Source organism: Oncorhynchus mykiss, chromosome 18, assembly GCF_057628025.1.
Source record: "Oncorhynchus mykiss isolate SJ-2025 chromosome 18, ASM5762802v1, whole genome shotgun sequence".
Lineage (NCBI taxonomy): Eukaryota > Metazoa > Chordata > Actinopteri > Salmoniformes > Salmonidae > Oncorhynchus > Oncorhynchus mykiss.
This window is the reverse complement of record NC_143039.1, coordinates 3,978,191-3,994,869: the sequence shown is the minus strand read 5'-3', so window position 1 is coordinate 3,994,869 and position 16,679 is coordinate 3,978,191. Positions and strand designations below refer to the sequence as shown.

The 16,679-nt window shown below is 54.0% G+C and overlaps 1 protein-coding gene across 1 annotated transcript in view; it reads right to left on the bottom strand.

The window, feature by feature from the left end:
* Nucleotides 1–16,679, bottom strand: part of LOC149975353 (ribosome biogenesis protein wdr12) — a 28,769-nt gene that overhangs the window by 7,606 nt on the left and 4,484 nt on the right. The window contains exons 4-9 of the mRNA XM_090206978.1: nucleotides 10,039–10,145; nucleotides 7,181–7,296; nucleotides 6,851–7,005; nucleotides 6,684–6,729; nucleotides 6,382–6,467; nucleotides 1,995–2,135 (exon numbers count right to left, since the gene is read on the bottom strand). Of these exons, the coding sequence (XP_090063104.1) occupies nucleotides 1,995–2,135; nucleotides 6,382–6,467; nucleotides 6,684–6,729; nucleotides 6,851–7,005; nucleotides 7,181–7,296; nucleotides 10,039–10,145 (651 nt within the window). The remainder of the gene's footprint in view (nucleotides 1–1,994; nucleotides 2,136–6,381; nucleotides 6,468–6,683; nucleotides 6,730–6,850; nucleotides 7,006–7,180; nucleotides 7,297–10,038; nucleotides 10,146–16,679) is intronic.

Genomic DNA, 16,679 nt, shown 5'->3' with positions numbered 1-16,679 from the left:
GGGTTAGAGTCTCTCGCCAGTGTGGTCTAGGGTTAGAGTCTCTCACCAGTGTGGTCTAGGGTTAGAGTCTCGTGGTCTAGGGTTAGAGTCTCTCGCCAGTGTGGTCTAGGGTTAGAGTCTCTCGCCAGTGTGGTCTGGGGTTAGAGTCTCTCGCCAGTGTGGTCTAGGGTTAGAGTCTCTCGCCAGTGTGGTCTGGGGTTAGAGTCTCTCGCCAGTGTGGTCTAGGGTTAGAGTCTCGTGGTCTAGGGTTAGAGTCTCTCACCAGTGTGGTCTAGGGTTAGAGTCTCTCGCCAGTGTGGTCTGGGGTTAGAGTCTCTCACCAGTGTGGTCTGGGGTTAGAGTCTCTCACCAGTGTGGTCTAGGGTTAGAGTCTCTCACCAGTGTGGTCTAGGGTTAGAGTCTCTCACCAGTGTGGTCTGGGGTTAGAGTCTCTCACCAGTGTGGTCTAGGGTTAAAGTCTCTCACCAGTGTGGTCTAGGGTTAGAGTCTCGTGGTCTAGGGTTAGAGCCTCTCACCAGTGTGGTCTAGGGTTAGAGTCTCTCACCAGTGTGGTCTGGGGTTAGAGTCTCTCGCCAGTGTGGTCTAGGGTTAGAGTCTCTCACCAGTGTGGTCTAGGGTTAGAGTCTCTCACCAGTGTGGTCTAGGGTTAGAGTCTCTCACCAGTGTGGTCTAGGGTTAGAGTCTCTCGCCAGTGTGGTCTAGGGTTAGAGTCTCGTGGTCTAGGGTTAGAGTCTCTCACCAGTGTGGTCTAGGGTTAGAGTCTCTCGCCAGTGTGGTCTGGGGTTAGAGTCTCGTGGTCTAGGGTTAGAGTCTCTCGCCAGTGTGGTCTAGGGTTAGAGTCTCTCGCCAGTGTGGTCTAGGGTTAGAGTCTCGTGGTCTAGGGTTAGAGCCTCACCAGTGTGATCTAGGATTAGAGTCTCTCACCAGTGTGGTCTAGGGTTAGAGTCTCTCACCAGTGTGGTCTGGGGTTAGAGTCTCTCGCCAGTGTGGTCTAGGGTTAAAGTCTCTCACCAGTGTAGTCTAGGGTTAGAGTCTCGTGGTCTAGGGTTAGAGACACACCAGTGTGGTCTAGGGTTAGAGTCTCTTACCAGTGTGGTCTAGGGTTAGAGTCTCTCACCAGTGTGGTCTGGGGTTAGAGTCTCTCACCAGTGTGGTCTGGGGTTAGAGTCTCTCACCAGTGTGGTCTAGGGTTAGAGTCTCTCACCAGTGTGGTCTAGGGTTAGAGTCTCTCGCCAGTGTGGTCTAGGGTTAGAGTCTCTCACCAGTGTGGTCTGGGGTTAGAGTCTCGTGGTCTAGGGTTAGAGTCTCTCGCCAGTGTGGTCTAGGGTTAGAGTCTCTCGCCAGTGTGGTCTAGGGTTAGAGTCTCGTGGTCTAGGGTTAGAGCCTCACCAGTGTGATCTAGGATTAGAGTCTCTCACCAGTGTGGTCTAGGGTTAGAGTGTCTCACCAGTGTGGTCTGGGGTTAGAGTCTCTCACCAGTGTGGTCTGGGGTTAGAGTCTCTCACCAGTGTGGTCTGGGGTTAGAGTCTCTCACCAGTGTGGTCTAGGGTTAGAGTCTCACCAGTGTGGTCTGGGGTTAGAGTCTCTCACCAGTGTGGTCTGGGGTTAGAGTCTCTCACCAGTGTGGTCTGGGGTTAGAGTCTCTCACCAGTGTGGTCTAGGGTTAGAGTCTCACCAGTGTGGTCTGGGGTTAGAGTCTCTCACCAGTGTGGTCTAGGGTTAGAGTCTCTCACCAGTGTGGTCTGGGGTTAGAGTCTCTCACCAGTGTGGTCTGGGGTTAGAGTCTCTCACCAGTGTGGTCTGGGGTTAGAGTCTCTCACCAGTGTGGTCTGGGGTTAGAGTCTCTCACCAGTGTGGTCTGGGGTTAGAGTCTCTCACCAGTGTGGTCTGGGGTTAGAGTCTCTCACCAGTGTGGTCTGGGGTTAGAGTCTCTCACCAGTGTGGTCTGGGGTTAGAGTCTCTCACCAGTGTGGTCTGGGGTTAGAGTCTCTCACCAGTGTGGTCTTCACGCTTCCGGTCTCGGCATCCCAGAGGCGGATGGTGTGGTCCCAGGATGCACTGCAGATCTCCTCACTGTCCAACCAGAGGACAGACGACACCGCCTCGTTGTGACCAGACAATGTCATGAGGGGTGTCTAGAAGAGGAAGATGTTATGTGTTTTGTTTAACCAGGTAGGCTAGTTGAGAACAAGTTCTCATTTACAACTGCGACCTGGCCAAGATAAAGCAATGCAGTTCGACACATACAGAGTTACACATGGAGTAAAACAAACATACAGTCAATAATACAGTAGAAAACATCTATATACAGGGTGTGCAAATGAGGTAAAATAAGGGAGGTAAGGCAATACATAGGCCATAGTGGTGAAGTAATTACAATATGGCAATTAAACACTGGAGTGATTGATGTCCGAAGATGAATGAGCTAGTAGAGACACTGGGGTGCAAAGGAGCAAGATAAATACATACATACAGTATGGGGATGAGGTAGTTGGGTGGGCTATTTACAGATGGGCTATGTACATGTGCAGTGATTTGTGAGCTGCTCTGACAGCTGATGCTTAAAGTTAGTGAGGGAGATATGAGTCTCCAGCTTCAGTGATGTTTGCAGTTCGTTCCAGTCATTGGCAGCAGAGAACTGGAAGGAAAGCTGGCTTTGGGGGTGACCAGTGAGATATACCTGCTGGAGCGTGTGCTATGGGTGGGTGCTGCTATGGTGACCAGTGAGCTGAGATAAGGCGGGGCTTTACCTAGCAGAGACTTATAGATGACCTGGAGCCATTGGGTTTGGCGACAAATATGAAGTGAGGGCCAGCCAAAGAGAGCGTACAGGCCGCAGTGGTGGGCAGTATATGGGGCTTTGGTGACAAAACGGATGGCAATGTGATAAGACTGCATCCAATTTGTTGAGTAGACTGTTGGAGGCTATTTTGTAAATGATGGTGGGTAGTATATGGGGCTTTGGTTAAGATGATTAATACTATGATACACTACTGATCAACTGGAGCCCTGGGAGCCCCTAACCCTGGATAATACCATGAGGGGCTGCTCTCCTCACCCTGGTCAGTCTGATAGGGTTAGTCTGGGTTAGTCTGCTCTCCTCACCCTGGTCACTCTGATAGGGTTAGTCTGGGTTAGTCTGCTCTCCTCACCCTGGTCAGTCTGATAGGGTTAGTCTGGGTTAGTCTGCTCTCCTCACCCTGGTCAGTCTGATAGGGTTAGTCTGGGTTAGGCTGCTCTCCTCACCCTGGTCAGTCTGATAGGGTTAGTCTGCTCTCCTCACCCTGGTCAGTCTGATAGGGTTAGTCTGGGTTAGTCTGCTCTCCTCACCCTGGTCAGTCTGATAGGGTTAGTCAGCTCTCCTCACCCTGGTCAGTCTGATAGGGTTAGTCTGGGTTAGTCTGCTCTCCTCACCCTGGTCAGTTTGATAGGGTTAGTCTGGGTTAGTCTGCTCTCCTCACCCTGGTCAGTCTGATAGGGTTAGTCTGGGTTAGTCTGCTCTCCTCACCCTGGTCACTCTGATAGGGTTAGTCTGGGTTAGTCTGCTCTCCTCACCCTGGTCAGTCTGATAGGGTTAGTATGGGTTAGTCTGCTCTCCTCACCCTGGTCAGTCTGATAGGGTTAGTATGGGTTAGTCTGCTATCCTCACCCTGGTCAGTCTGATAGGGTTAGTCTGCTCTCCTCACCCTGGTCAGTCTGATAGGGTTAGTCTGGGTTAGTCTGCTGTCCTCACCCTGGTCAGTCTGATAGGGTTAGTCAGGGTTAGTCTGCTGTCCTCACCCTGGTCAGTCTGATAGGGTTAGTCTGCTCTCCTCACCCTGGTCAGTCTGATAGGGTTAGTCTGGGTTAGTCTGCTCTCCTCACCCTGGTCAGTCTGATAGGGTTAGTATGGGTTAATCTGCTCTCCTCACCCTGGTCAGTCTGATAGGGTTAGTATGCTCTCCTCACCCTGGTCAGTCTGATAGGGTTAGTCAGGGTTAGTCTGCTGTCCTCACCCTGGTCAGTCTGATAGGGTTAGTCTGCTCTCCTCACCCTGGTCAGTCTGATAGGGTTAGTCTGGGTTAGTCTGCTCTCCTCACCCTGGTCAGTCTGATAGGGTTAGTCTGGGTTAGTCTGCTCTCCTCACCCTGGTCAGTCTGATAGGGTTAGTCTGGGTTAGGCTGCTCTCCTCACCCTGGTCAGTCTGATAGGGTTAGTCTGCTCTCCACACCCTGGTCAGTCTGATAGGGTTAGTCTGGGTTAGTCTGCTCTCCTCACCCTGGTCAGTCTGATAGGGTTAGTCTGCTCTCCTCACCCTGGTCAGTCTGATAGGGTTAGTCTGGGTTAGTCTGCTCTCCTCACCCTGGTCAGTCTGATAGGGTTAGTCTGGGTTAGTCTGCTCTCCTCACCCTGGTCAGTCTGATAGGGTTAGTCTGCTCTCCTCACCCTGGTCATTCTGATAGGGTTAGTCTGGGTTAGTCTGCTCTCCTCACCCTGGTCAGTCTGATAGGGTTAGTCTGGGTTAGTCTGCTGTCCTCACCCTGGTCAGTCTGATAGGGTTAGTCTGGGTTAGTCTGCTCTCCTCACCCTGGTCAATCTGATAGGGTTAGTCTGGGTTAGTCTGCTCTCCTCACCCTGGTCAGTCTGATAGGGTTAGTCTGGGTTAGTCTGCTCTCCTCACCCTGGTCACTGATAGGGTTAGTCTGGGTTAGTCTGCTCTCCTCACCCTGGTCACTGATAGGGTTAGTCTGCTCTCCTCACCCTGGTCAGTCTGGGTTAGTCAGCTCTCCTCACCCTGGTCAGTCTGATAGGGTTAGTCTGGATTAGTCTGCTCTCCTCACCCTGGTCAGTCTGATAGGGTTAGTCTGGGTTAGTCTGCTCTCTTCACCCTGGTCAGTCTGATAGGGTTAGTCTGCTCTCCTCACCCTGGTCAGTCTGATAGGGTTAGTCTGCTCTCCTCACCCTGGTCAGTCTGATAGGGTTAGTCTGCTCTCCTCACCCTGGTCAGTCTGATAGGGTTAGTCTGCTCTCCTCACCCTGGTCAGTCTGATAGGGTTAGTCTGCTCTCCTCACACTGGTCAGTCTGATAGGGTTAGTCTGCTCTCCTCACCCTGGTCAGTCTGATAGGGTTAGTCTGGGTTATTCTGCTCTCCTCACCCTGGTCAGTCTGATAGGGTTAGTCTGGGTTAGGCTGCTCTCCTCACCCTGGTCAGTCTGATAGGGTTAGTCTGCTCTCCTCACCCTGGTCAGTCTGATAGGGTTAGTCTGCTCTCCTCACCCTGGTCAGTCTGATAGGGTTAGTCTGCTCTCCTCACCCTGGTCAGTCTGATAGGGTTAGTCTGGGTTAGGCTGCTCTCCTCACCCTGGTCAGTCTGATAGGGTTCGTCTGCTCTCCTCACCCTGGTCAGTCTGATAGGGTTAGTCTGGGTTAGGCTGCTCTCCTCACCCTGGTCAGTCTGATAGGGTTCGTCTGCTCTCCTCACCCTGGTCAGTCTGATAGGGTTAGTCTGCTCTCCTCACCCTGGTCAGTCTGGGTTAGTCAGCTCTCCTCACCCTGGTCAGTCTGATAGGGTTAGTCTGGATTAGTCTGCTCTCCTCACCCTGGTCACTCTGATAGGGTTAGTCTGCTCTCCTCACCCTGGTCAGTCTGATAGGGTTAGTCTGCTCTCCTCACCCTGGTCAGTCTGATAGGGTTAGTCTGCTCTCCTCACCCTGGTCAGTCTGATAGGGTTAGTATGGGTTAGTCTGCTCTCCTCACCCTGGTCAGTCTGATAGGGTTAGTCTGGGTTAGCCTGCTCTCCTCACCCTGGTCAGTCTGATAGGGTTAGTCTGCTCTCCTCACCCTGGTCAGTCTGATAGGGTTAGTCTGGGTTAGGCTGCTCTCCTCACCCTGGTCAGTCTGATAGGGTTAGTCTGGGTTAGTCTGCTCTCCTCACCCTGGTCAGTCTGATAGGGTTAGTCTGCTCTCCTCACCCTGGTCAGTCTGATAGGGTTAGTCTGGGTTAGGCTGCTCTCCTCACCCTGGTCAGTCTGATAGGGTTAGTCTGGGTTAGGCTGCTCTCCTCACCCTGGTCAGTCTGATAGGGTTAGTCTGGGTTAGTCTGCTCTCCTCACCCTGGTCAGTCTGATAGGGTTAGTCTGCTCTCCTCACCCTGGTCAGTCTGATAGGGTTAGTCTGCTCTCCTCACCCTGGTCAGTCTGATAGGGTTAGTCTGGATTAGTCTGCTCTCTTCACCCTGGTCAGTCTGATAGGGTTAGTCTGGGTTAGGCTGCTCTCCTCACCCTGGTCAGTCTGATAGGGGTAGCCTGCTCTCCTCACCCTGGTCAGTCTGATAGGGTTAGTCTGCTCTCCTCACCCTAGTCAGTCTGATAGGGTTAGTCTGGGTTAGGCTGCTCACTCACCCTGGTCAGTCCGAGCTGTTCAGTCTTCTGTTTCTTTCTGGGTCTGCTGGGAGGCTCCTCTACCTCCTCCTCCTCCTCTGTGGCCACTGGCAGGACAACAGAACAGTCAGCAGGGAGAGAGATACATAGTTAACATGGATACTATATATACATGGAGCTGTGAACCAATCTAACTCCATTATCATCCCAGACAACCCAGAGTCCAGTAGGACTGTACCAGACAACCCAGAGTCCAATAGGACTGTACCAGACAACCCAGAGTCCAATAGGACTGTACCAGACAACCCAGAGTCCAATAGTACCTGCTGACCAGATCTTCAGCATCTTGTCCCAGGAACCACTGCAGAACTGAGAGGAATGGAGACAAAAATAAATCTATTAGTTGCTGAGCAGTGATGTTGACAGCTGCAAATCCGCCCCATCTTCTCCTCCCATGTCCCACCATCTTCTCCTCCTACCCCCCTGTCACCTTAGTGCGTGTGGGATCCGTGGCGATAGTGTCAACACTCCCAGCGTGTCCACGGCAACAGTGTCTAGCTTTCAGCTTGTTCCTCTCAGAGTTCCACTCCCACAGCAGAATGGTTTGGTCCAGAGAGGCCGTGAGCAGCAGGGAGGTCAGGCCATCTAGACAAACATAGGGGTGTCAGGATGAGACGATCAAGACCAACGTTCCCCAACAGGCGGCCCTCAGGCTGAATTTGGCCCGCGGGTGATTTTATTTGGCCCCCCAAGTTTTAAAAACAACAACTGTAAAAACACCAGCAACTCAGCTCCAAGTGACCCAGACCCTACCCCTCACCTCTCCTGACCCAGGCCACGTCCTTCACCACGTCCGTGTGTCCGGCCACCGTCATCACAGCCTTGCCCTCCAGAGACCAGATCCTGGCCGTCTTATCATAGGAGCCCGTCAGGATCCTGGAGCAGACATCATTAACAGGGTATCTGGGTTAGGGTCTCTGCCATTCAGAGTCTGGGTTAGGGTCTCTGCCATTCAGAGTCTGGGTTAGGGTCTCTGCCATTCAGTCTGGGTTAGGGTCTCTGCCATTCAGAGTCTGGGTTAGGGTCTCTGCCATTCAGAGTCTGGGTTAGGGTCTCTGCCATTCAGAGTCTGGGTTAGGGTCTCTGCCATTCAGAGTCTGGGTTAGGGTCTCTGCCATTCAGAGTCTGGGTTAGGGTCTCTGCCATTCAGAGTCTGGGTTAGGGTCTCTGCCATTCAGAGTCTGGGTTAGGGTCTCTGCCATTCAGAGTCTGGGTTAGGGTCTCTGCCATTCAGAGTCTGGGTTAGGGTCTCTGCCATTCAGAGTCTGGGTTAGGGTCTCTGCCATTCAGAGTCTGGGTTAGGGTCTCTGCCATTCAGAGTCTGGGTTAGGGTCTCTGCCATTCAGAGTCTGGGTTAGGGTCTCTGCCATTCAGAGTCTGGGTTAGGGTCTCTGCCATTCAGAGTCTGGGGTTGGGTCTCTGGCAGAGGTGTGGACTCGAGTCACGACTTGGACTCGAGTCACAAATATGGTGACTTGCAACTCGACTTTAACACCAATGACTCGGGACTTGACTTGGACTTGAGCCTTTTGACTCGACCTGACTTGATACCCTCCCCAAGCCCAAATAATAAGTGTGCAGGGCATCAACTCTTCATTTAACGGATTACAGTTTGAATCGGACAGCAGCCAATCAAATTGTGCCAGCTGAGAAAAAGTTGTGCATTGCAGTACAGAGGAACGTCGGCGGGTGAATTCAGGATGGAGCCCTTGGAAAGATTATGCCCAAAATTATTTTAAGATATAAAGACGACGCTGTATCAACAAAAAACGGGTTGCAACTTGCAAAACATGCGGTAAGAAAATGACAGACGGAGGCGCAGCAACTTCCAACTTTATTCGCCATTTGAAGCTGCACAAAGAATGGTAAGTCGTGGCTAATACAGCCGACAGCTATATATATAACTTTACTAGTGTAGCATGTAGGCTAACATAACATTAAATCAATGAGCCTCCACACAGTCAGTCAATGTGGGAACGTGATCATTGCATCCAAGATTGAGCTACAACTGGCTAGGCAGTTGGTAGCCTAAATCCTGCCTGATGTTACTGCTGTTCTTGAAACCATTGACATACATTAGCCTACTGTAACCACACAGAGAGAGTGTGTGTGTGTGTGTTAAGGTTGTGCGATTGTGTACAAGCCTACATCGCCCAATTGCGCCACATAGCGATCCTCGATAGTCGATCACAATGGGGTGGGGCGGGTCTTTCTCATGGCTACCCATGTATTTCCATGGAAATATAAAGTTTATTTGGAAAGTAATAAATATATATATTTTTAAAAGCATTCATGATTTGTTAAAAATATGAAATAGTATTAGATTAGCACATTAGGACTCGTTTAGGACTCGAAACTCAAAGTTTAGGACTTGAGACTTGCCGCTCTTGACAGGAGACTTGACTCGGACTTGCCTGTCTTGACTTGGGACTTGAGTGCTGTCTTGAGAATTACTTGTGACTTGTAAAACAATGACTCTGGGTTAGGGTCTCTGGGTTAGGGTCTCTTACCATTCAGTCTGGGTTAGGGTTTCTGGGTTAGGGTCTCTACCATTCAGAGTCTGGGTTAGGGTCTCTGGGTTAGGGTCTCTTACCATTCAGAGTCTGGGTTAGGGTCTCTGCCATTCAGAGTCTGGGTTAGGGTCTCTGCCATTCAGAGTCTGGGTTAGGGTCTCTTACCATTCAGAGTCTGGGTTAGGGTCTCTGGGTTAGGGTCTCTGGGTTAGGGTCTCTGGGTTAGGGTCTACCATTCAGAGTCTGGGTTAGGGTCTCTGGGTTAGGGTCTCTTACCATTCAGAGTCTGGGTTAGGGTCTCTTACCATTCAGAGTCTGGGTTAGGGTCTCTTACCATTCAGTCTGGGTTAGGGTCTCTTACCATTCAGAGTCTGGGTTAGGGTCTCTTACCATTCAGAGTCTGGGTTAGGGTCTCTACCATTCAGAGTCTGGGTTAGGGTCTCTGGGTTAGGGTCTCTACCATTCAGAGTCTGGGTTAGACGTCATGTCTCTTACCATTCAGTCTGGGTTTGACGTCATGTCTCTACCATTCAGAGTCTGGGTTAGACGTCGTGTCGCTTACCATTCAAAGTCTGGGTTAGACGTCATGTCTCTTACCATTCAGAGTCTGGGTTAGACGTCATGTCTCTTACCATTCAGAGTCTGGGTTAGACGTCATGTCTCTTACCATTCAGAGTCTGGGTTAGGGTCTCTGGGTTAGGGTCTCTACCATTCAGAGTCTGGGTTAGACGTCATGTCTCTTACCATTCAGTCTGGGTTTGACGTCATGTCTCTTACCATTCAAAGTCTGGGTTAGACGTCGTGTCTCTTACCATTCAGTCTGGGTTAGACGTCGTGTCTCTTACCATTCAGTCTGGGTTAGACGTCGTGTCTCTTACCAATCAGTCTGGGTTAAACGTCCTGTCTCTGACCATTCAGTCTGGGTTAGACGTCGTGTCTCTTACCATTCAGTCTGGGTTAGACGTCATGTCTCTTACCATTCAGAGTCTGGGTTAGGGTCTCTTACCATTCAGTCTGGGTTAGACGTCATGTCTCTTACCATTCAGTCTGGGTTAGACGTCATGTCTCTTACCATTCAGTCTGGGTTTGACGTCATGCCTCTTACCATTCAGAGTCTGCCTCCACTGAGCTGATCCAGTCATCATGCATCATACACTCCTCTGGTTGGGGAGCGGTGAACCTCTCCACATACTCGATCTCCACCACATCTTCCTGTAACACACACACACAAAACATGCTTCAAGTCACATTGGCATACTAAGCAGGCTACGCGTAAACCCTACTGTCCAGGGGTCCTACTACCATCCAGAGGTCCTGCTACTGCCCAGAGGTCCTGCTACCGCCCAGAGGTCCTGCTACCGCCCAGAGGTCCTGCTACCGCCCAGAGGTCCTACTACCGCCCAGAGGTCCTACAAGTAAAACCCTACTGTCCAGAGGGTGCTACTACTGTCCAGAGGGTGCTACTGCTGTCCAGAGGGTGCTACTACTGTCCAGAGGGTGCTACTACTGTCCAGAGGTCCTACTACCACCCAGAGGGTGCTACGAGTAAACACTACTATCCAGAGGTCCTACTACCGCCCCGAGGTCCTACTACCGTCGAGGTCCTACTACCGTACAGAGGGTGCTACGAGTAAACACTACTATCCAGAGGTCCTACTACCGTCCAGAGGTCCTACTACCGTCCAAAGGTCCTACTACCGTCCAGAGGTCCTACTACCGTCCAGAGGTCCTACTACCGTCCAGAGGTCCTACTACCGTCCAGAGGTCCTACTACTGTCCAGAGGTCCTATAAGTAAAACCCTACCGCCCAGAGGTCCTACTACCGCCCAGAGGTCCTACAAGTAAAACGCTACCGCCCAGAGACCTTCTACCACCCAGAGGTCCTACAAGTAAAACCCTACCGCCCAGAGGTCCTACAAGTAAAACCCTACCACCCAGAGGTCCTACTACCGCCCAGAGGTCCTACAAGTAAAACCCTACCGCCCAGAGGTCCTTCTACCACCCAGAGGTCCTACTACCGCCCAGAGGACCTACTACCGCCCAGAGGACCTACTACCGCCCAGAGGTCCTACTACCGCCCAGAGGTCCTACTACCGCCCAGAGGTCCTACTACCGCCCAGAGGTCCTACTACCGCCCAGAGGTCCTACTAGTAAAAACCTACTGTCCAGAGGGTGCTACTGCTGTCCAGAGGGTGCTACTACTGTCCAGAGGGTGCTAATGCTGTCCAGAGGGTGCTACTACTGTCCAGAGGGTGCTACTACTGTCCAGAGGGTGCTACTACCGTCCAGAGGGTGCTACTACCGCCCAGAGGGTGCTACTACCGCCCAGAGGGTGCTACTACCGCCCAGAGGGTGCTACTACCGCCCAGAGGGTGCTACTACCGCCCAGAGGGTGCTACTACCGCCCAGAGGGTGCTACTACCGCCCAGAGGGTGCTACTACCGCCCAGAGGGTGCTACTACCGCCCAGAGGGTGCTACTACCACCCAGAGGGTGCTACTACCGCCCAGAGGGTGCTACTACCGCCCAGAGGGTGCTACTACCGCCCAGAGGGTGCTACTACCGCCCAGAGGGTGCTACTACCGCCCAGAGGGTGCTACTACCGCCCAGAGGGTGCTACTACCACCCAGAGGGTGCTACGAGTAAACACTACTATCCAGAGGTCCTACTACCATCCAGAGGTCCTACTACCGTCCAGAGGTCCTACTACTGTCCAGAGGTCCTATAAGTAAAACCCTACCGCCCAGAGGTCCTACTACCGCCCAGAGGTCCTACAAGTAAAACCCTACCGCCCAGAGACCTTCTACCACCCAGAGGTCCTACAAGTAAAACCCTACCGCCCAGAGGTCCTACAAGTAAAACCCTACCACCCAGAAGTCCTACTACCGCCCAGAGGTCCTACAAGTAAAACCCTACCGCCCAGAGGTCCTTCTACCACCCAGAGGTCCTACTACCGCCCAGAGGACCTACTACCGCCCAGAGGTCCTACTACCGCCCAGAGGTCCTACTACCGCCCAGAGGTCCTACTACCGCCCAGAGGTCCTACTAGTAAAAACCTACTGTCCAGAGGGTGCTACTGCTGTCCAGAGGGTGCTACTACTGTCCAGAGGGTGCTAATGCTGTCCAGAGGGTGCTACTACTGTCCAGAGGGTGCTACTACTGTCCAGAGGGTGCTACTACCGCCCAGAGGGTGCTACTACCGCCCAGAGGGTGCTACTACCGCCCAGAGGGTGCTACTACCGCCCAGAGGGTGCTACTACCGCCCAGAGGGTGCTACTACCGCCCAGAGGGTGCTACTACCGCCCAGAGGGTGCTACTACCGCCCAGAGGGTGCTACTACCGCCCAGAGGGTGCTACTACCGCCCAGAGGGTGCTACTACCGCCCAGAGGGTGCTACTACCGCCCAGAGGGTGCTACTACCGCCAAGAGGGTGCTACTACCACCCAGAGGGTGCTACGAGTAAACACTACTATCCAGAGGTCCTACTACCATCCAGAGGTCCTACTACCGCCCAGAGGTCCTACTACCGCCCAGAGGTCCTACTACCGCCCAGAGGTCCTACTACCGCCCAGAGGTCCTACTACCGCCCAGAGGTCCTACTACTGTCCAGAGGTCCTACAAGTAAAACCCTACCGCCCAGTGGTCCTACTACCGCCCAGAGGTCCTACAAGTAAAACCCTATCGCCCAGAGGTCCTGCTACCGCCCAGAGGGTCCTACTACCGCCCAGAGGTCCTACAAGTAAAACCCTACCGCCCAGAGGTCCTGCTACCGCCCAGGGGGACTACTACCGCCCAGGGGGACTACAAGTAAAACCCTACTGTCCAGAGGGTGCTACTACTGTCCAGAGGGTGCTACTACTGTCCAGAGGGTGCTACTACTGTCCAGAGGGTGCTACTACTGTCCAGAGGGTGCTACTACTGTCCAGAGGTCCTACTACCGCCCAGAGGGTGCTACTACTGTCCAGAGGGTGCTACTACTGTCCAGAGGTCCTACTACCACCCAGAGGGTGCTACGAGTAAACACTACTATCCAGAGGTCCTACTACCATCCAGAGGGTGCTACGAGTAAACACTACTATCCAGAGGTCGTACTACCGCCCAGAGGTCCTACTACCGTCCAGAGGTCCTACTACCGTCCAGAGGTCCTACTACTGTCCAGAGGTCCTACAAGTAAAACCCTACCGCCCAGTGGTCCTACTACCGCCCAGAGGTCCTACAAGTAAAACCCTACTACCGGCCAGAGTTCCTACTACCGCCCAGAGGTCCTACAAGTAAAACCCTACCGCCCAGAGGTCCTAATACCACCCAGAGGTCTTACTACCGCCCAGAGGTCATGCTACCGTCCAGAGGTCCTACAAGTAAAACCCTAACGCCCAGAGGTCCTACAAGTAAAACCCTACCGCCCAAAGGTCCTAATACCACCCAGAGGTCCTACTACCACCCAGAGGTCCTACTACCGCCCAGAGGTCCTACAAGTAAAACCCTACCGTCATACTACCGCCCAGAGGTCCTACAAGTAACACCCTACTGTCCAGAGGGTGCTACTGCTGTCCAGAGGGTGCTACTACTGTCCAGAGGGTGCTACTGCTGTCCAGAGGGTGCTACTGCTGTCCAGAGGGTGCTACTGCTGTCCAGAGGGTGCTACTACTGTCCAGAGGGTGCTACTACTGTCCAGAGGGTGCTACTACTGTCCAGAGGGTGCTACTACTGTCCAGAGGTTGCTACTACTGTCCAGAGGGTGCTACTACCGTCCAGAGGTCCTACTACCGCCCAGAGGTCCTACTACCGCCCAGAGGGTGCTACTACCGCCCAGAGGGTGCTACTACCGCCCAGAGGGTGCTACTACCACCCAGAGGGTGCTACTACCACCCAGAGGGTGCTACTACCACCCAGAGGGTGCTACTACCACCCAGAGGGTGCTAGGAGTAAACACTACTATCCAGAGGTCCTACTACCGCCCCACGGTCCTACTACCGCCCAGAGGTCCTACTACCGCCCAGAGGTCCTACTACCGCCCAGAGGTCCCTACTACCGCCCAGAGGTCCCTACTACCGCCCAGAGGTCCTACAAGTAAAACCCTACCGCCCAGAGGTCCTACAAGTAAAACCCTACCACCCAGAGGTCCTGCTACCGCCCAGAGGTCCTACTACCGCCCAGAGGTCCTACTACCGCCCAGAGGTCCTACTACCGCCCAGAGGTCCTACTACCGCCCAGAGGTCCTACAAGTAAAACCCTACCGCCCAGAGGTCCTGCTACCGCCCAGAGGTCCTGCTACCGCCCAGAGGTCCTGCTACCGCCCAGAGGTCCTGCTACCGCCCAGAGGTCCTACTACCGCCCAGAGGTCCTACAAGTAAAACCCTACCGCCCAGTGGTCCTACTACCGCCCAGAGGTCCTACAAGTAAAACCCTACCGCCCCGGGGGACTGCTACCGCCCAGGGGGACTACTACCGCCCAGGGGGACTACTACCGCCCAGGGGGACTACTACCGCCCAGAGGTTCTACAAGTAAAACCCTACTGTCCAGAGGGTGCTACTACCGTCCAGAGGTCCTACTACCGTCCAGAGGGTGCTACTACCGCCCAGAGGGTGCTACTACCGCCCAGAGGGTGCTACTACCGCCCAGAGGGTGCTACTACCGCCCAGAGGGTGCTACTACCGCCCAGAGGGTGCTACTACCGCCCAGAGGGTGCTACTACCGCCCAGAGGGTGCTACTACCGCCCAGAGGGTGCTACTACCGCCCAGAGGGTGCTACTACCACCCAGAGGGTGCTACTACCACCCAGAGGGTGCAACTACCACCCAGAGGGTGCTACTACCACCCAGAGGGTGCAACTACCACCCAGAGGGTGCTACGAGTAAACACTACTACCGCCCAGAGGTCCTACTACCGCCCAGAGGTCCCTACTACCACCCAGAGGTCCTTACTACCGCCCAGAGGTCCCTACTACCGCCCAGAGGTCCCTACTACCGCCCAGAGGTCCTACAAGTAAAACCCTACCGCCCAGAGGTCCTGCTACCGCCCAGAGGTCCTGCTACCGCCCAGAGGTCCTGCTACCGCCCAGAGGTCCTGCTACCGCCCAGAGGTCCTGCTACCGCCCAGAGGTCCTGCTACCACCCAGGGTACTGCTACCGCCCAGAGGTCCTGCTACCACCCAGAGGTCCTACAAGTAAAACCCTACCGCCCAGAGGTCCTACAAGTAAAACCCTACCACCCAGAGGTCCTACTACCACCCAGAGGTCCTGCTAACGCCCAGAGGTCATACTACCGCCCAGAGGTCATACTACCGCCCAGAGGTCCTACTACCGCCCAGAGGTCCTACAAGTAAAATCCTACCACCCAGAGGTCCTACTACCACCCAGAGGTCCTACTACCGCCCAGAGGTCCTACTACCGCCCAGAGGTCCTACAAGTAAAACCCTACCGTCATACTACCGCCCAGAGGTCCTACAAGTAACACCCTACTGTCCAGAGGGTGCTACTGCTGTCCAGAGGGTGCTACTACTGTCCAGAGGGTGCTACTACTGTCCAGAGGGTGCTACTGCTGTCCAGAGGGTGCTACTGCTGTCCAGAGGGTGCTACTACTGTCCAGAAGGTGCTACTACTGTCCAGAGGGTGCTACTACTGTCCAGAGGGTGCTACTACTGTCCAGAGGGTGCTACTACTGTCCAGAGGGTGCTACTGCTGTCCAGAGGGTGCTACTACTGTCCAGAGGGTGCTACTACTGTCCAGAGGGTGCTACTACCGTCCAGAGGGTGCTACTACCGTCCAGAGGGTGCTACTACCGTCCAGAGGGTGCTACTACCGCCCAGAGGGTGCTACTACCGCCCAGAGGGTGCTACGAGTAAACACTACTATCCAGAGGTCCTAGTACCGCCCCACGGTCCTACTACCGTCCAGAGGTCCTACTACCGTCCAGAGGTCCTACAAGTAAAACCCTACCGCCCAGAGGTCCTTCTACCGCCCAGAGGTCCTACTACCGCCCAGAGGTCCTACTACCGCCCAGAGGTAATACTACCGCCCAGAGGTCCTACAAGTAACACCCTACTGTCCAGAGGGTGCTACTGCTGTCCAGAGGGTGCTACTACTGTCCAGAGGGTGCTACTACTGTCCAGAGGGTGCTACTACTGTCCAGAGGTCCTACTACCGCCCAGAGGTCCTACTACCGCCCAGAGGGTGCTACTACCGCCCAGAGGGTGCTACTACCGCCCAGAGGGTGCTACTACCGCCCAGAGGGTGCTACTACCACCCAGAGGGTGCTACTACCACCCAGAGGGTGCTACTACCACCCAGAGGGTGCTAGGAGTAAACACTACTATCCAGAGGTCCTACTACCGCCCCACGGTCCTACTACCGCCCAGAGGTCCTACTACCGCCCAGAGGTCCTACTACCGCCCAGAGGTCCCTACTACCGCCCAGAGGTCCCTACTACCGCCCAGAGGTCCCTACTACCGCCCAGAGGTCCCTACTACCGCCCAGAGGTCCTACAAGTAAAACCCTACCGCCCAGAGGTCCTACAAGTAAAACCCTACCACCCAGAGGTCCTGCTACCGCCCAGAGGTCCTGCTACCGCCCAGAGGTCCTACTACCGCCCAGAGGTCCTACTACCGCCCAGAGGTCCTACTACCGCCCAGAGGTCCTACTACCGCCCAGAGGTCCTACTACCGCCCAGAGGTCCTACAAGTAAAACCCTACCGCCCAGAGGTCCTGCTACCGCCCAGAGGTCCTGCTACCGCCCAGAGGTCCTGCT